The sequence below is a fragment of the Coregonus lavaretus genome (genome assembly GCF_964263955.1).
Source record: "Coregonus lavaretus genome assembly, chromosome: 18".
Taxonomy (NCBI): Eukaryota; Metazoa; Chordata; class Actinopteri; order Salmoniformes; family Salmonidae; genus Coregonus; species Coregonus lavaretus.
In genome coordinates, this window is record NC_140005.1 from 29,731,240 (window position 1) to 29,751,886 (window position 20,647).

Here is a 20,647-nt window from a genome sequence, read left to right on the forward strand (position 1 = left end):
AAAGGAATTGAGAGATTTTTAAGCCCCACACACCTTTTAAAAGTGTTCGCAGAAAAAGGTTGATTCTGTTGTGTTTTTGTTTTTTTGTCCCTCACAGAACCCAAAGGCTTGAACTGGAGCTCTTGTCTTTCCTTCTGCCTCCCTGACTCTCTCTCTCTTTCTTTCCCTCTACCCCTCTCCACTCCCCATTTCTTTTTACCTCAACTAACCTCCACCCCTTTTAACAGAGGCTAACCTGTTAAATACCTCATTAACGAAGTAAGGCACACGTTTGGCTCTTTCACTGTGGGTTTAAGTGTTCCGACTAAGGAGTGTATTTTTCTAACGTGGAAATATGGTCGAGATGGGAAGCCTATTCATGCGTGGAGTGGAGAGGAGAGGAGAGGAGAGGGGGCTCTGTCAGAGTGGAAGGGTCAGAGTCGGGAGTCAGGGAGAGCTTCAAGCATTAACGTAATTGCAAGAATGTGAAAAATGAGGCGGCTGAGCTCCTGAGCGGAGCGAAAGGTCAGAGCGAACCTCACACAAAACAACTGGCTGGAGAACGGCCTCATTAGACCATTAAATCAGCGGCCCCCTCTCTCTTTCCTTTCTCTCTTCTTTTTTCTCATTCACACTCTTTTTTTCTCTCTGTCTTGATTTTCTCTCTCCCTCCTCATTTTCCTGACTCTCTTTTTTCTACACATTTCTCTTTCTCTTTACATCTCCTCGTCTTGTCGACTCTCTTTTTCTCTCTCTCCTCCATCTTTTCCGTGTGTCTGAGGGGCTTTTTCACCCAGGGGTGTGAGCTGGAGCTGTGTACAGTATTTAGGCTATTTTGGTCTGGGTCAGGGAGGCCCAGGTCTGGTCTGGGTCCTACTTGGCATAGTGCTCAGCGTCGTACGGTAACTGTCTTGGGCTATATTGATCAGCTGTTACTGGATCCGGTGGAGAGAGCAGTCGATAAGTGCTCTGTGGATTACAGGTCACTTGTACTTATGTGTGTAAAATAATCAATAGGCAGTGCATTTTTCTACTCCCCTGTTCTCTCTACTCTCTCTGCTCTCTCTGCTCTCTCTACTCTCTCTGCTCTCTCTGCTCTCTCTAATCTCTCTACTCTCTCTACTCTCTCTACTCTCTCTACTCTCTCTGCTCTCTCTGCTCTCTCTGCTCTCTCTGCTCTCTCTGCTCACTCTGCTCTCTCTGCTCTCTCTACTCTCTCTACTCTCTCTACTCTCTCTGCTCTCTCTACTCTCTCTACTCTCGTTGCTCTCTCTGCTCTCTCTACTCTCTCTACTCTCTTTGCTCCCTCCCTCTCCCCTTTGTGCAAACCTCTATTCTGCATCGCTTAGTCTCTCCTACTACTAGCTTTGCAGGAATGACAAACAATGAATATAAAATAAACCTGAATATAACCGAAAATCCCTTTGACAGATGCACCTACACTTGCTTCTAGAAATGGGCTAAATGTGGGTTAAATCTTTGAGCTAAATCTTAGAGCTACTTTCCACCTTGCTAATTCGCAGTGCACCTCGTGAGCCGGAGTTACTGTCACCGCCAAGCCCCTTCCGCTCAGCCAGACAGCTGCCTGTAATGCAACTAGTCCTGACACGGGACCACCACAGATCACCTCTAGGAGTGTCTCTGTGGTCAGTAATGGTTCAGCAGCACAGTCACTCCAACAGGCCCACAGACTCAGAGAGACTCTATGATTAAACCAGCACAACCACAGAACACACACACACACATATACACACCATCGATACATTTGATTGCCTATCGGCAAAACGATAGCCGTGATTGGACATGACAAGTGTCTGGCCTCTTGTGGAGACATACTGTGAGCGAGAGAAGAGTGTGTGTGTGGTGTGATGAAATTCTATGGAAACCCCGGACAGAAACGGACACAAACAATAACACACACTCGTGCACACATACACACACACACTGCCGCCAGTGAAAGGAGATCTGACTGCAACAGAGAACACTGAAAACAAGGGCAGTACAAGAAAGGAAAGGCTAGTGGCTAATCAACACTGTTGTCTTAGCAAAGACACTAGTAAGATAACAGAGTTGGATCACTTAAGTTTGTTCTGTTTTGGTGTTGATGCCTTGTGTTGATGTCTTCGTTTCAATACTTCAACAAATGTGAATACAAGAAAAACTAAACAGTTTAACTATCCAAAATGCAGACTCACAGACATGACTTGCATTATAACTGTAATAGAGTGTAGTTAAAAGAATGCATTATGATAGGCTGGCTGGCAGTCCAGACTATAAAAAGCACAAGCTGTTCTGAGCTGTAAATGGGCTTGTAGAGCTAGCAAAGTTAATATGTTTTAAATGCTAGTGAGAACTGGCAGAAATATCCTATTAATCACCAGCTTTTCTTAGCACTCTGTTCAACTCTACCTCTAAATAGCTACAGCAGTTAGTAAGCTGCTCTGTGTATAACGTGTGTGTGTGTGTGTGTGTGTGTGTGTGTGTGTGTGTGTGTGTGTGTGTGTGTGTGTGTGTGTGTGTGTGTGTGTGTGTGTGTGTGTGCAAGTGAGAGAATACTGACACTTTGACACTATTTCTAATGAGCAGTAAGTGTAAATTCGATCGTCTCCAAAAGTAGTGTGTTGGCAAGTGTTTAAAATATTATGTTGCATGTGTGCTTGTATGAGTGTGTGTGCATGTGCATGCCTCTATGTGTGTGTGTGTGTGGGGGGGGGGGGGGGGGGGGGGGGGGGGGGGGGGGGGTGTGCTGGCTCACCTAGTTCGCTGCTGTTGTCGCCGCTCTGTGAAGCGTGGCCCCCGCTGGAGGGCCCTGGCGTGCCGGCCGAGTGTGTGGAGGTGGCGTCATCGTGGTCTCTCCAGGAAGCTGGGTTCTGCATGGGTTTTACAAAAAGAGAGAGAGAAAGAGAGAAGGATCCATCCGTCCGCATTCCCCATCCAAACCGCAAACCAGGAGCGGAGAGCGTGGAGAGAAAGGGAAAAAGAGAGAGAGAGAAAGAGAGAGAGGGAGATCACATGAGTATGTTGGAAACGTGAGAGTGACATCTGTAAGAGTCTACAGTGCAGTGAGGATCTCTTGGACTGCTTACATTTCCTGGGCAAGCAAAGAGTTCCACTCATTTTGCCCCTAGCACACAATCAACAATGCCACTACAATCAAAGGCCAAAAGAAAAAAGCCTAGCGCATTAAACCGTCAAGCACTAAAGTCTAAACTCTGCAATCAAACAGTTTCATTAATACATAAGAGCGCACAACACAGCGACGACGGTTAATGTGCCGTCTGATTTTGAACGTTGCAGGCAGGGCGCTCGCTGAAGAATTGTCTAAACACATATGGCCAGGCCCTGTTGAGTTCGTTTATACCGTAACCAATTGAGACTTCCGTGTCTAGTGAGAAATATCGAGGTAAGAAGTCTAAATACACCACAAGAGCTATTCATCATTAGCACTGTCAGAAATGAAAATAAGATATGACAGTGATTCTCCCTCTAATCTGCCAAAAATGCACACACACGCCCCTACACACAGAGAGAGACATACACACCCGCACATTAACACACACACATTTAGAGAAAGTACAGAGCACTCCTACAGAGCAAACTGGCTCAAATAGTGGTGCAGTAATAGTTTTTACAAAAAAATGTAGAGCTCATAAGTAGAGTTTCTCCTTCCTCTCTCTCCTTCCTCTCTCTCCTTCTTTTCTCTCTTTCCTCTCTCTCCTTCCTCTCTCTCCTTCTTTTCTCTCCTTCCTCTCTCTCCTTCCTCTCTCTCCTTCCTCTCGCTCCTTCTTTTCTCTCTTTCCTCTCTCTCTTTCCTCTCTCTCCTTCCTCTCTCTCCTTCCTCTCTCTCCTTCCTCTCGCTCCTTCTTTTCTCTCCTTCCGCTCTCTCTTTCCTCTCTCTCCTTCCTCTCTCTCCTTCCTCTCTCTCCTTCCTCTCTCTCCTTCCTCTCGCTCCTTCTTTTCTCTCCTTCCTCTCTCTCTTTCCTCTCTCTCCTTCCTCTCTCTCCTTCCTCTCTCTCCTTCCTCTCGCTCCTTCTTTTCTCTCCTCCTCTCTTTCCTGGTCATTCCCAGGTCCCTGCAGGTCTGAACCGGGAAACAGGAATTCTACAGTACTGTACAGGAAAGGCTTTAACAGTGCCACACGAAGGCAGGCTAAAGGGGGAATTTCCTCTGCCATTCACACCACAGAGAGACAGACTGTGAGACACCCCTGTACACACACAGCACAAACAGACGCATGAGTCACACACACACACACACAAATACACAGGCTAGCCTATTCCAATTTAATTTGTCACCTGAACACGATGACAAAATGTTGGCGAATATTGGCCCAATGTTGTCTGGGGGCCTGGAAAAGCGGCCCCTTGAAAGGAGCCCAAGCCAAACAAACACAGGCCTGCACCAAGGCTTCCCACAAACCTCAGCCCACTTCTCCCCGCTTGCTTTTTTTCAGTCTCAAACACACAAACACACATACATATATGAAAAGGGGGGGGGGGATACACGGCACAGAAATATTTCAAAAGAGCCCGTTTTTTACCATTCTGCCTCAGCTCAGTAGCGTTCCTGCTGAACTTTCGCCTGCTCGTGAGGCTGTCCCAGTTTGAGTGAGCTGTTCTGGGGAGGACAGACAGGAGAGGGCCTGGAGAGGAGTTCACGGGGAGAGGCTATGAGACAGCAGCACAGAGCGGTTAGCTGACTGGCTCGCTGGTTCCCTTGGGTGCCTGATCCTTATGTGCTGCTGCTCCAGCTGTGCCTATGAGCAGCTCATCTCAGCAGCCCTCCTTTTATCTGGTACGTTTTCAGGGAGGAAGGCTGTGTTCTCAAACAGCTTAGAGCGAAGCGGAAAACAGCAGACAGACACAGGCCCTTCAGCCACAGCGCTCCACTCCAACCCCTCTCTGTGTCAGCTGTTCACCGGATGGCAATCAGATAAAGAGCTGGGAGAATTACCCAGAAGAGGAGAGGAGGTGGGAGTAATAAGGCAGGCCGAACGATAGCCCCCGCGTGGGTTTTAGCCCTTCTGAACAAGGGTGTGGAAAAGAAAAACGTCCCTACTTAATTAAGAGGGGATGGATGATTGGGATGTGCTGCTTACCTGGGCTATTGATCAGATACACATGGGCTGAGATGGGCTTTGATGCGTCCAAGAGCCTTCGTTTACAATTATCTGTATATTTTTTACATAGAGAGTAACATCACTAATGTTAGCCATCTCATAACTCTTCGTTTAAGTCTCACAAGCGAATGTCATAAAAAATGAAGGGTAGAGCGATTGCGAGAGTGAGAGAGAAAGAGAAAGAGAAAGAGAAAGAGAGAGAGAGAGAGAGAGAGAGAGAGAGAGAGAGAGCGAGAGCGAGAGCGAGAGAGAGAGAGAGAGAGAGAGAGAGAGAGAGAGAGAGAGAGAGAGAGAGAGAGAGAGAGAGAGAGAGAGAGAGAAATTGAATGAGAGAGAGAGGGAAAAAGGTGTCAAGAATCCCAGGCAGTGTATGATATATTTAGCCAGAGCCAGGCTCCATTGACTCCGAATGGGCTCTTGCTGTTCTAAGGAAAGAAAATGACTGGGTTCCATTTCCTGACACTGAAACACCCATTGCCGGCCAGACTGGCCTAGAAAGCTACAATACAGTACAGTACACTAACTAACTAACTAACTAACTAACTCTCTCTCTCTGTCTCTCTCGCTCGCTCTCTCTCTTTCTTTCTCTTTCTCTCATCACATCCACAACACTGCAGCCAGCCAGGACAGCTTCTGATCTGATGGCCAGCTAGGCCAGGGCACCACATGGATTTAATGCAACGGCTGAATCGATAGGACTTCATTTAGCTATCATTGCACAGTAATGTGTCATTTTTAATGGCTCTGGTACTAAATTAAATTCAGAGACACCTTAGCTAATGGTGTTAAAGGGAGTGATATTTGGTAGTGAATTACTAGCCAGAATTACAGTAAATGGAAGCTTGGCCAGGGATCTAGGCCTGGACTAAACTAAGCCCAGTTGGTCACTGTAACATAAGCAAAGACCAAACAACAGTAGGATTATTATGTAGGGCCAAACATATGCTGATGTTTTCATTTTGTCAAACAGACGCCTCAGTGTGCATATCTGTCGCTCACCTCTCTTCAATAACCACTCTCGCACAACATAACAATAAATATCACAACACCGGCATTAACTTTCCACACTCAACAAGGTTAACCTTTCTGAGCTATGAAGGGTGTTTGAGTACAATAAACTTCAAACAAGCTAGGAAAAAAACCTACGTCACCGAAAAGGGTCTTCCTTCATCAATCTAAAAACCAAGAGCGCTATAAAAAAACAGAAGATGAAAAAAAAGAAAAGCCCGTAGCACCACGTCATGTGACTACTCCCTGTAGCTTGGCATAATTACGAGTTAAAACAAGGTTCACTCCATGCTCTTCTCTAATTGTGTTGAAGAGCACTGTTACCAGGAGGAGAGACGAGAGCAGCAACGAGCAAACACAACACAACACACAGCGCAGGCAGACAGGCAGACAGACAGGCAGACAGGCAGACAGGCAGACAGGCAGACAGGCAGACAGGCAGACAGGCAGACAGGCAGACAGACAGGCAGGCAGACAGGCAGACAAGCAGACAGGCAGACAGACAGACAGACAGACAGACAGACAGACAGACAGACAGACAGGCAGACAGGCAGACAGGCAGACAGGCAGACAGGCAGACAGGCAGACAGACAGGCAGACAGGCAGCACAATAGATAGAGTAGATGGAAAATAAGATACAAGGCAAGCCTGGTCTCCCGGAGCTGACTTTTCTATTTGCTGGGGTTAGCGTCTCACAGCTGATAATGCAAGTTGTAATTAATATAAAAGCAGGAGACAATATGGAGGAGAGCCTTGTAGTGCATCAAGGCCACAGGAGAACAACTCACTCCTCCACTCCTGTTGTCTTCCATTTCTCATTTACACACACACACCTGCCATGCCCATCGCAGCAATTTCACCAGCTTTTTTTTTTTGTACATCCCTTGGAATGTCAAATAAAATTGATTTAGCACTGTCATTGAATTTTGTTGGGAGGGGGGCTGAAAAAGAGTAGAATGCAGAGTGATTCAGGGGACTACACTGGTGTACAGTGTAGACTCTAACACCACAGCCTGCAACGGCTTGGCCTGGGAGGCTCCTCTACTGAACATGTCCCATATTGCTGACACACTAGAAACATACAGCATCATTAATCATAGCCGGCTGACATTTCAAGACGCATCTTACCACCCCTCATAAGCAGTTAAAGTCCTCGCACATTTTGGTCGAATTTAACACGTAATTATAGAGACAAGCCAAAAAAAGATGTTAAAAGTGAAGGTGCTCTTCTACTAAACAACTGAGCATTTCACAACACCTACAATTATCCTCAGAGAATAAAAAGGAAACATTAATTAAGTATCTAATAATTCACTGTTGCGTGTTTTAAGAGACAGGCCTGGGTGACTGCCTGAGTGTATGGTGGGGAATTTACTTCTGGGCGAAATAAGTCTCATTCATTGCACTGAATGGCACATTACATGTGCAATCATTCTATCAGAATGCACAGATAAAAACGTGATTCCACACCATTGAACGCTATGTGATTTACGACATTGACTCATACAAACATGAGAACATTACTCATCAGTTTCACAACTGATTTATTCAAAAATAAATCTACACTACACATGACAACATCTTAGAGTACAACTCAAATATTTCAAATGATGAAACAACAAGAAAAGGTATTGCGAATACACACCACTGAGCAGTAGTTATTTGGAATATGCATGGTGCAATAGGTGTAAAATGCAAATAATCTTACACCTTTCCTATTAATACGATCATAGAACTACAGCTTCAGAAACATGTTTTAGCTCAGTTGTAGGTTGCATCGGCGTCCATTGCATGGAGCTAGGAGGGAGGGACGGGTGGGTAGGGAGTGTGTGGGGGACTGCAACAAGTTAGTCTCTCTCTCTCCCTACTACCCATAGTGATTAGACATGCCTGCCAACAGGCCCCTGCATCTGAATACAAATCAAATAGGAAATGTAGGCCCAGACATCCTACCATCACAAAACAATTGTCTGGAACAGTGCAGTCAGGCCACTCAATGACACATTATTTTGATGGGGGATCCAAACAAAGACAGTTCGGTCAGCGAGAGCTAGTGCTACTTAAATTAGAACACCTTCCAAAATGGAGAAATTCCATGGTTCAACAGCACTGGAAGCCCCGGAGGCTAGACGTAGGCTAACACAGTGAGGCAGAATGTATGATTATGGAGCAAGGAGCATGTAGTGCTAAGCATAGGAACATAAAGAAACAGGACATATATTACATGTCCAATGATAACAATAAAAGTAATTGTACATTGTACAAGATATCATATTATAGGTTTGAATCCTTGTCATCGTCATTCCATCTGATAAATGAGTTTTTACGGCCCAAGCCTTTACCAGAGAATGAAATGTAAACACTAGTGTTTTCTCTCTGGCCGTGCAGAGCTAGGATAACCTACATAACCTTTGTGGGAACTACAACCAACAGCCCTCAAGCGTTGAGAGAAAAACTGAGAGTGGCAGAAACTCAAATCTCACAATATTTCTTCATAACAAACTATGCACACGTCGTAAAAATGATGTCAATAGCATGTGTTGGAGGAGAATTAAAACCTTGGCTAATATGTACAGTTTGGTGGGAAAAGGCTGTACAATAGACACGAGGAGGCACAAAGAACAAATTCATTAGAACAGATCATATTCAGCAACCATTAATTGTAGACTATTCGGCGCCTTAATTGGATGTAGCACAGAGAAGACTGAAATGTAATTTCATTAATTAAAAGACATGCGAGCACAGCGACTGACGAACGACACCACAGCACCGATCGTTTGTTAAGATCCAGACAGTCCCTTGTTTTCACTGTCCATGTGTAACAAAACATGATAATTTTTTATTTTATTTTACAAGTGATGGGTGCTTGGGGGGGGGGGGGGGTTGGGATTGTCATAGAAATCCAACAGAAGAAATCAACAGTGCCATAAAGGCCCCATCTGACAATGGTATAATCCAATCAGCTCTGACAATACAGTGTTAAAGTGTAAATAACACAGCACTTATTAGGGTCTACTGTCAGGTAGAGAAATGAGGGGGATAGAGAGGGAGAGCAGCCAGGTCACATCAAATCGACTTCAGTATTCAACGTTTGTCCAGGTCCCCAGGATATCGGGAGATGCCTTCAATACCGTCCACTAGGGGCAACGTGAGCACCTATTACCATCTAGTGGGCTTGCGTGCTCTGGCTCCGAGGATCGCGGGTTCAATCCCAAACCTTAACTCTTACCTTAACCTTAACCCTATCCCAAACCTTAACCCTTACCTTAACCAGTCGGAATTAATGCCTAAACTTAATTGTCAAAAATGTAAGTTTATCCCCTGGACAAACGTTGAATACTGAAGTCAGACCATGATACCTTGTTAGAGAGAGAGGGGAAAGGAGTAGAGGGGGAAAAACAAGCTCAACGGGCTGTCTCCTTCAACGTGAAGAGCCTTATCATCTCCAGCAAGCCCAACTTTCACCAAATGAGATGTAGCCCTGGGCTATATATTAAAAATGCATATCAAAGCAAAGAAAAATGGACGTGAGAGATTCTAAATAAATAAATTAGCATATCTAACTATCAAATTGCCTTCCCCTCTCCAACTAGAAGAGAGGATAGAAATGAATAATAAAACAGAAGCAAAATAAATAATAATAAAATAAATAAAACAAAACAAGTGTAGCTGCAACTCAGCAACCCAACAGTAGGCCTACACACACGTGTTGCTATACGCAGATTTCAATATTGTGTTCATTCATATTATTGCTCATCATATTTGAGGCATATACAACTCAAACTACTGAAATATGATATGGAAATGAGTGTGCATACTGTGGGGGACATAGCCATTAACTACAGTGTTTTAGGGCCTGGTTAAGCACAGGGCACTAGAATATACACTCTTCTGTTGTATGCATCCTGTATTCTTCATAGTTTGAGCCATACTGTTTTTACTTTTATATCAGCAATTATATTTTGCACTGCATTTGACACTACTGTCAAGAAGTATAAAAAAAAATCGATACATATAAATGCAACAATAAATATATTATCAGCCTATCACTGTACACATTACGTTTATAACAATGTAACACTGTCAGTGTACGCTACAGTGCACATCTTTTTTTAAACATTTGAATAAAGATAATCTGAGAGCATGTACATTATTAGCCTATTTTCACACTACAGTTCAGCACTATAGTCGCAATGTAAACAAGGTATAGAAACGCATAAGCAACCTCCTTCTGCTTTAGTAAGGCTGAGCACAACAATTAGCTGTAGTAAAATTATCATTGCTGCCACAAGAAAGAAAGAAATCGCTCCAACCTAAATAAAACAACTAATGAAGTGGTCAGTGTAAACGACCCCAAGATAAATGACTTGTCATGCACCTTCAAGTTTGTTTATTGCTGGTTCTGATTTTTCTTTATTGACATATTTAATTAGCTAATTATCAAACTAATATTTATCACAAGTGGACCCGATGACAATTGCTTAGGTCTAAACATTGCGAGGGAACATTGGAAATTGGCTTGAGTATCAACCATCTGCCACGAAACAAACTAGGCTAGTTTATCTAATCTCTTCAGTATAAACAACAGAATGCCTCATTTCTACACTTCGCCTATTCTAGAGAGGAGCTCCACAATATTGAGCTTTTAACTGCTGCTCGGCCCCACTTTGCTAAGGGTGTTAATTGTGTTTTAATTCACCTTATGCATTGCACTCTGACTAGCAACTCTGAACAACGCGCCGGCTATTCAAAGGGAATCAACCGCTATTATAGCTAAACCCAACAGATGCAGCGCAGTGACTTTGAATAACACTTAAATCTGCTTTCCTTCCTAATAGGCTTGGGCTCGTGCTGCTCAGATATAAACCAGTCACTCTGTCACGAAATACACACCCCGAATTCACCAAAACGTCATCCCTACAACCTATTTAATAGGGATATTAGATCTGATCCCAGATATTAAATCAATAATGAATTATCAACTGTTAGGCCTTTACACAATGCACCGATTATATGCAGCGCCCGTTTTTACACCGGAAAAGGCGTGTTTAAGGCACGGGATAAATCTTCAAATTTAAAGGCACTGTACTTCAGGTGTATGTAATTGAATTAATTATTATGGAGCCTCAAGGCCATAAAATTGGGGTGCAGATGAGAGAGAGAGACACTGCAGAGCAAAACCACCGGGCGATCAATAAGAAACAATTAAACACATTAAAATCAACAGCAAGTAACGCCATTGCAGCACTGCCAAGCCGTGAGGTAGGCCTAATACCACATTATGAACTTGACATTGATGGTAGCCCATACTGATTATCACTTTCTCCCTTTCTGCAGCAAAATCCGAAAGCTTTTTTACGCACGCTCCAAATCATTATCGTCTCTTACACTGTCTCCCGAAATTATGCCCTTGTCTTTTTTATCATTAGTCCACTCCAAAAACGTGCTATTCTATTGTAATTCTGAGCAACAGATAATCGCTTTCACATTCAATGTCCAACAATCCATATCCCCACTAAAAAACTATCCATATTCCCCCCAAAAAACATAACACACATGCACACACTCTCGCCTTCGGTCACACACACGCTCTCTATCACACAAACACACACACACACACACACACACACACACACACACACACACACACACACACACACACACACAAACAGTTATTATACACACATGAATGCCCCTAATCAAAAGACTAAAACAATAACTCACTGCTTTGTATCACAACTGACTTTTGACCTAAAAATATCGATTTCCCAAATGCATCTGCAGCATGCAACAGCACCAACAGGCCTCCTGCTGAGGACATATAGCACAACACAGGCTAAACGGTGGCTATAATGACAGTTCACACCATGTAAAATAGTCAACAAATTACACCGTTAGTAAAACACATTTGAAACAATTCTAACAACAATAAAATGTCACAAATGACCATTAGAAAACGTCTACTTCAATATTACCAACAACAAACAACACGCACTCACAACAACGACGCCGTAACAGGCCTCTATAACTTTCTGATAAAACTATTATAACGATAGAAAAGCGTATTACTTACGTGATCGGCTAGGTTGGTCGAAGATCCTGAGAGCTCTTCGTGGTCTGACTTCGAGCTTCCATCCCGCTCGTCAATAACTAGATCTATTGGCATTTTTCCTTTCAAACAACTGATGTACCGGTGGCAAAAATTGTCGCAGAGCTCGTGCACCTAGAACAAGGAGAAAAAAAAAAATTAAAGATGGGGAAACGGTGCAGACAGTCCAAGAATAACTAGCCTACAATTTAGGGGCATTATCGGCGCAAGGAAACAATAGTGAAATTGTTGCAGCGCTTATTATTCTCTTGAGACCAGAGCAACAAGTCGAACGGAAAAAAATAAACACCATGGGTAAGCTCGACATATAATAACCAGTTGGTGCCAAATCTCCAGATTTCAAATCTGTGATATTAGCATACAAATAATGTCAAAGCATTATCAATATGGTCAGTGTATTGTAAAGGCCCAAGAGTGTGAATTCAATCCAATCACTCTGAATTATTTTATGAGTCTCTTTATCACAATTAAACATTATAGTATTTTAATAGTTGAATATTAATATTTTTCTCTGAATAATGTATTACATCACACGCAATATCAACTAATTTTCTGCAAAATACTGTCTAACTTTCACATTTGTGTAACAAACTAGGCTACTTACCATACGAGTTATGTCAATACAGGGCCACATGCTGAATCTAAAGCTGATCACGTCTCAAACACTATAATCACACAATAAAAATATGAATTGTAAAAAAAAAAAAAAAAAAAATACCTTTTCTAATTCCAAAAGGTGAAATCGTAATACTTGTATGGCTTGTATCATCTGAAAACAGGAATAAACAACAATAAAAATCAACATTTTTGGTGTCTTTAAATTATGAAAGTATAATGGAATGGTAAGCATAAGGCTACACATTGTTATTTTCACTTCATATAACAAAAACACACTCTTGCATTTTCCTGAAGTTTAGGCTATGGGGTTATCGAGCAAAGTTATGCTTCCCACACTTATCGTGGTGTGTAATACTGTATTCGCTATTCATTTAACATTTGGAAAATAAAAATGTTAAGATTATCTAACAACTGAATTAGGCAAGACACATTTGGTCAACCGAGCCAATTGATGTGGGCTACATAGGCAGCGATTTAAGCGGCAAATGAAGCCCCATTGCTCCCAATGAGTGACCATGGCGCAGGATTCGCCCAGTGAGAGTCCCAGCGCTTTTTAGCCTAATCAGAGGCTTCCCTCTCGGCCTCCTGTAGGCAGCGTAATGCTGTGCCACTCGAGACCCCTCAGAGCTTCCCCTTGTTCACTTCAAAGAAACCTATCTAACATCTGTGTTGTGCTTTTGCATCAAATCCTTACATATTTACTTTGCGATGCTGAGAACACAAGAGCATGGTTTAAGTAAAAAAAACAAGCTAAGTAGGAGTAACAGTTACACCAACAAGGGAATTGAAAGGCAAACGGTCGTGCATAGTGCTTACCAAATTGTCCAACTCTGGATTTGATGAAAATAAAGGTTTTTCTGCTCGGACCTAGAATAACACCAAAGATGGAGGGTTAATTCGACTACTTCTTACAGGCGTTGAGTGCATTTAGTCATGAAACCATTCCAAAAAATATATATTTGACTTGCAATAATGCAATAATGTTGTATAATAAATAAAACACAGTTCAAAGTTATATTATGTTTGTATTTCATGTTGTGTAGACATTAATGAGTCAATATCACCAGTGAATTTGCTTTTTAACTTCGACATTATATAACCTAACAAACACAATTTTTATTTTAAAATGTTCAACTATAACTTTAAAAATCCCAAAAGTGAAATGTGTAAAAAGTTAACAAGAAGATACGTGTGCCATGAGCACTTGGAAAATCCTATTAGGTTTTTAGAAAAAATATAAAAAGTGACCTGTTTGGCAAAGACTGCGATGTCCTCGTTGAAGGAGTCGGAGGAGCAGACATCGCCGCCTGCTACCCCAGGCTCCCTCGGAGTGCACGTCGCCAGCTCGCACTTCTCAAAAACCAACGCGAGCAGTGGGAATAATGGGTGACTGCAAGAGGGGAAACAGAGCCTGAGCACAAACCGGCAGCCAGCTCCTCCACACAGGCTTAATACAAGCTAATCACACCGCGACATAGCAAGTTAAAGTTTTAAGTAAAACTAAGGATGCCAAGGAGTGTAAATAGTGAAGAATTTGTCAGGAATAATTTCAACTACTATACTTTCCAAGGTTTTGACTGAGATAACATTTTAAATGTCTCTTCAAATTCATCCATGGCATTAGCCTACTTTGTAAACATTTTATGAATAAGCTATGTGCACATTAATGGCAAAATGCATTGTTTACAAATTACACTATTTGTCCTAAATTTTTCCAATGCATTTTACGCACGGACACTAACGCATTAGTGCTGACTATTATAATGTTTTGGGGATTATACCAAATATAAACTCGGACCTATCAACTTGTTTAGAAGTAGCCATAACCATACGTTGCAGTCTGTGTTTATGCCCTTGTTACAATGGGCCAATAAGATGCATCCTTCTATCTGTTTAGTTTTAATTGTATACTATAATGGTTATCCATATTATTTTTTAAATGTAAGTTGTGATAATATCAGATGACTGATAAACATAAACCTCTATCTAGGTTTTGACAATACTTTTTCCAAAATCATAAAATAATACTTGAGCTAAACTACACTTCTTGTAAACTTGCTAATGCATTTAGGCCTTGCTGGGTTAACTTTTGCAACAAGTAAAACGTTCATATGTCAAAACACACTGAAAGCGTAAAATAGATTAATAATAAGGTATGTAATTATAGTCCACCTACCCATAGATTTGATCTTTATCCCTCTTTAAAACATCGTTGACAGCGGAGCCCATGCTGTTGGGCATAACGCTGGGATGGGGTGCATGAGCACCGTAGTGCTGGCCATGGAGCGGTGGTCCATGGTTCAAGTGATGGACTTGGGGTAGCGGCCGTGGAGCATGCGGGTCTCCGTACATAGACGCCGGGACCCCGACTCCGTCCATCCCACCATAATGGGCCAGCTCATCGTACTGGAATAAAACAACAACAAAGTCAGAGGATAGAAACTCACGCGTAACGTGGCCAAAATGTACGTATAGGCTAGTTATAAGGTAACATGTTATTGAAGTCATAGTAGGCTATAGTCAAAGCGATATAGTGAAACTAGGCTACTACACCAGCATTTGAAAAAAGTAGGCTAATCCTTGTGCCATTCCTGTTGCTTTGGCAGAAAAGGCAATCGCCATGGCTAAACTACCAAGTTAATACATTGATAAGGTTTGTATTTGTAATTACCAAAAACATTTTTAGGTTCTGAATCTCCGAAGGTGGGTTACTTTGGCAAAACACCGAATTACTTAGGAGTCCCTTTAAAAACTGCTCCACGAATGCCGCGGAGACCGTCGGTTAAGCAGAGGCTTTCACTCCGCTTGAAGAGTAAAGGTAGCCTACTGCAAAAATGTCAAATAAAACGGCTTAGATATGAACACTTTATAAATAAGCCGCCACTGACAAGTGGATAGCGATATGGAGGCCCTCCTATAGTGGATTTGTATAGGTAAGTGTTGAAGATTCAAAACCTACCCTTTGCGCCATCAGGCTGCGCTCCAATAAACTCCTGGATGTGTCGTATATTTAATATCCCAGTCCGGTTAGAAAGTGATTTAGTGGTAAGCTTCCTTTTTCAACCAACTTTGCGAATTCTCCTATTCTCCTATGTGGTAGAGTACAAGCAGAAGCATCAGGAGGAGTTTTGCAATTTTTCTTGTTTTCCTCTTTCCCCCCAAAATAAAAAAAAATGTCAAGCACCAAACTGAAGGTTACAACCGGCCCATCAACAACCTGCATGTAACTAAACTGTCGTGTCTCGTGGCTTTTTGCCACTCCAGCTGTCAATCAAAGCCAGGGGTTGTCAAGGTAATGAATGAATGATGGTTGGTGATGATGTTCAAGAGAGGATGAATCTTTTCAGCCCGTTTTCATCCAGCAAGTCCGCGTCCTCTTTATGCCTCCAGATTGCTATCTTGTTTTATTATTACTGTAAAAAGAAAAAGCAATAGAAATTAAGAGATTGCAATTCAGATCTTTCCTTTCCCCGTAGCTATTTCGTCTATCTCGCAGTCTGAGATGAGTGAGTGTCAGCGAGTGTTGGCAGGTTGGCTGCTAGCTTGCTTATAGAACAGAGTCAGTTTGCTGCGCTGATCCGCGGGAGAATGAAATGACGGAACCCGGAAGTAGCGGTGGCCATAGCCAGTCCTACAGCAGCTACAGAAAGAGAGGAGAGACCAAATCCTGTGATATGCAGAGTATGCACGAGGACGGCTTCAACTCCTAACGGGGGGAGCCAAACAACACAGATTCTACACTCCCAGACAATTCCCTTCGCCGATAAGTGAGAGACAAAAAGAAAAGCAAAAAAGTGAAGTAGCCTATTGTGTTCATCTGCAATGCGTTTAGATCTGAAGAAGCGTTTTCCTATACATGCCAACGCGGACCTATAGCTCTGTATAATAAGAGTAGGAAAAGCCCGAGCTAAGGTGTACGACTAACTTGTTCTAGTTTCACTATAGCAAATCGTCTGAAAGAAATACGCGTCGCACCTCGTACGGTTCACGAGTCAAAAAAGTTACCATAAATATGACAAATAATGAACAGTAGCCTATTGTTCACATATCACCACTCATACTTATTGTTTTCACTCCAAAATATTCTAAACTAAGAATCCGTCAAGCCATCAAAACATGATCTCTAGTCAAATCATCTATAATGACACTGTAAAGATATCTGATTCGTTTTGAGTTTAATTTATGAGCATGACGCTTACTTGTTATCTTGTGTTGTGGTTATAGCCGGTGTGCCTAGTATGAAATATCTCGGTAATACCTTTTAATCGTACTGCTAATTATGAACGGGGCTGTTTAGAAAATTAAACGATATGGCGCACCCCTTCTCAGTCCAGAATGAACTTTTCCAAAAAGAAAAAGCTTTTGTAGAGAAAGTAATTTTGTATGTTTCTTTCGTCCAATCCCCTCTCTCGATAGAAATCTGTGCCTTACCTCAGAGTAGTCAATTATCAAAGCTCCCCAAGATCATCAATCATGTCTTGAGTTTGAAGTTTAGAGGAGGAGCAACGCTCCGGCCATCGATTGCGCTGAGGCTATAGCCCTTTTTCCCTGAGCCCAAGCTTTTTTACGCACAAAACCGAAACAGGCCATCTATCCCTTTTAATATTTAGCTCCATCAATGATAATATACACTTTTGCGCAGATGGCATCATCGTTATATTGATATGTTTTCACATAAATTGATACATTTATGGCTCCGTGACATTTTTGGTGGTTGTCGAAATTAACCATTCATAGGTTGGATGAGCTAGTGGGTTGGATTCAGCTGTAAGGTCAATATACTCCCAACAAACAAACGCGCCATACGGTTGCTTGGGATGACAATAGAAATAGCAATTGAAAAATATTTAATAAATGAAGCACCGTGACAACAATTATGTTTGTTGGCATAAGGGGGTGGGAAGCCCTACAAGAAAAAGTAGGACTGCAGGGTTGACGAACGGCCGTGTGGACAGTTCAACGTGCAATAGCCCGAGAAGGAACTACAGTGTTATGCGCAGAGCGGTATGCATCGTCTCCAAATACCTCTGACCGCTGTTACATTCTGTGAACAGAACCAGGGGCTGGCTGCGTGAGCTTTTGAAGACATGGGTTTTTGATATTAGCCCGACTGCTTATAATGATATCGTGCACTATGACCTGTACACTAACGTTAGCCTTTTTCTTCCGGACAAACATGGTAAGTGAATCATATTATGTCCTTTGTTGTGTCTCGTAAAACGGAAGGTTCTCCAACAGTGCAGTTGTGGAAAGTCAGGCTAAGTAGCTGATATGATTAGGGCTATACAGTAAATGTATAAAATTATTCAGTCGCATATATTTTGGCCTAAAGGCGGGTGGTGTAAACATTCGAAGAGCTTGTGAAAATTGCGGTGGTGATTATATGTAATAGCCTTGCTCTTCCAAAATGTACCTCAACCTTTTGAACATTCAAAAGTTGTATATTTTAAAAATGTATATAACACAATATTTTAAATGTTTAAGAAGTTTATTTTAGGTATTTTACTTATAGTTCTTGGTACAAGCTAAAAACATGCTATTCATTACAATGCAATGCAATGGTGAATCCAAAATATAGCCTCTATCAGCATTCAATTCAAACATAAATCTGAAAAACATCAAATAAATCAGAATCCTGTTAGTGAGACATTATATTTTAGTTATGGCAATAAATGCACTTTTATACACTCTTAATCCTCGTTCTGGATATTGTATTTCAATCCTAATACTTAATAGTCTTAATATAATGCTAATTCATATTTAATAATACGATTAAATTAGCCTTATAAAACATAGAACATAGCCTAGATTAAATGGAGGATACCTCAAACATGTTCTCATGGTTTTGGAAACATGCAAGTGTTTGCAAACCAAGACCTTTCAAGTGTCCCACATCATGCCCAAGTCCCCATTATGTTTAGCATTACATTTTCAATAAGTGGATTTCCCATTGTGTGACTTTTCAGGTTAAGGACTCATACATATGAACAAAATCTGTGTTCAAGTAGACGCGCAACTCCGTCAACATGCGGATCCGTTGCCTCTGCAGAAGATGGCATTAACAGGCGGTAAAATTTCATCTGGTGGTGTCAAATTGAGGTCAGTTTAGGGTTAAAGCTCTCGGTGTCCGTGTGGGACATGGCCAGCTGCGTTTGGATTCATTAGGGGGCAGCGGATCCATTTCAAGGAAAACACTACTGAGACAATCACGAGGCTAAAGATCCACTCCGTGTCACATCCTAAAAGAGCACCTACTGTAAAAAAAAAAGTAACCCCCAAACTCCCATTTCAAAACAGACTCCAATATCTCCACTATGCAATGGCTTCCTCTAAATTAGCCTGGTAGCCTAGCTTGTTGCTAAATATGGATAAATGTTTTGTTGATTTAATTCCTTCAAAAAGGTCACTGATACGAATCGGGGTTTAAATCCTCTTAGTGACCTTAAATACTTCTTTAGAAACAATCACTGCTTAACCACAGGAACAAATAACATCGGCCTAATCTTGTTTGTTACTTTGTTCTGAGTTGGCCAGCCTTAGTATTTGAGATTATGCAAATAGGAAAAGCTAATGTTGGCTATAGAAAGCCCACAGATAAGAGTAGATCATAGACTTTTCTGAAGGGGACAGAAAACCAACACTGTTCCCTCATCTCTTTCAGTAACCTAAAGGTCAATACAAAGATAATTCAGAATTGCGTTCAGGTATATTTGACTTATGGTAATTTTCTGAAGTTTTACAGTAGGCTTTTGTTCAATTGATGTTCAGACAATATCAATAGTCGAATGTATATGTTAAAATCTAGTTATTAACTAACTATTCATTTATATAGGTTTGTTTATCTCAGTGTTTACATAATCAACAGTGAAGTATTTTTTGTTTATAAGTGGCCCTGTCAATGTTTTCCTCATGCAACACATACGGCATTACCTCACCAGGCTGAACTCTTTCTGACCCCACGTGACATGTGACTAGGGTCCCAGAAAGTGGAATGAGCAACTCAAATACTTGTCAAAGTTTCGCGACTAACTGTAACTTCTTCAGTTCCAAAGCCGTATTTTCCCCTCTATCGATTCTCAGATTCTGGTGTCTGAGTAGGGTGAGAGAGAGGGGGTGGGGTCGGGAGCTACACAAAACGTAACTGTGGCGTTCTCCCTTGAAAATCCGTGGGATCTGTCTCAAAGACACTTAACATGCCTAATGCGTAAAATATGCATTCCTCTAGCGACATCTGGCGGATTGAACAAACGCCAAACGTTGAATTGCGCCACTATTTAGAATTAATAAAAAAAATAGGTAATCTTTATGAAAAATCTAATTTGCGTGACAACGAAAAATATGCATTATAAATTGTGATCATAACGAATTCATTTTTATATTAACCATATATGTTTTTAAAGTGCAATTGAAGATAGGCCTATTTGAAAAATATTTTGTGAGGAAAGAGAATGGATTCGAATGCCTATGTTATCAATATATCGAGCATAATTTGTATCCCACCAAACTATTTTATGAGTGAAATGTGAACCACGCAGGGTGATGTGTAATATCAAAACTGTAACCAAAATTGTACTATTCTTCTAAAGATTATGAGTAAATAGAGAAACCCAGTGAGGCAGTTGGGACCATCATTAGTTATGGTTTCTGACTCAATTCATGTAAAGGAATTTACTGGTACACAGGCCATTCATCCCTCAATGCAATTACACAAAGGTGTTTTTCTGTACATGAAAGCTCCCCCCAAATAGATAACTGGTGTAATTAAAAATGACACATGAAGCTCTGATTATTATATTATTGTTATTATTGTTATT

General features: G+C 41.6%; 1 protein-coding gene across 2 annotated transcripts in view; it reads right to left on the reverse strand.

Moving 5' to 3' along the window:
- The window catches only part of LOC311145388 (homeobox protein Meis2-like), a 79,199-nt gene extending 61,909 nt beyond the window's left edge, over positions 1–17,290 (reverse strand). The window contains exons 1-8 of one of the 2 annotated variants that reach the window (XM_084181611.1): positions 17,265–17,290; positions 15,793–16,246; positions 15,010–15,239; positions 14,082–14,223; positions 13,650–13,700; positions 12,934–12,984; positions 12,180–12,329; positions 2,735–2,849 (exon numbers count right to left, since the gene is read on the reverse strand). In XM_084181611.1, coding sequence (XP_084037737.1) covers positions 2,735–2,849; positions 12,180–12,329; positions 12,934–12,984; positions 13,650–13,700; positions 14,082–14,223; positions 15,010–15,239; positions 15,793–15,804 — 751 coding nt within the window. In that variant the 5' untranslated portion in view covers positions 15,805–16,246; positions 17,265–17,290. Of the gene's footprint in view, positions 1–2,734; positions 2,850–12,179; positions 12,330–12,933; positions 12,985–13,649; positions 13,701–14,081; positions 14,224–15,009; positions 15,240–15,792; positions 16,384–17,264 lie in introns of those variants that run through there. The other variant, XM_084181610.1, reaches the window with a different exon arrangement.
- Positions 17,291–20,647: the final 3,357 nt, after the last annotated feature.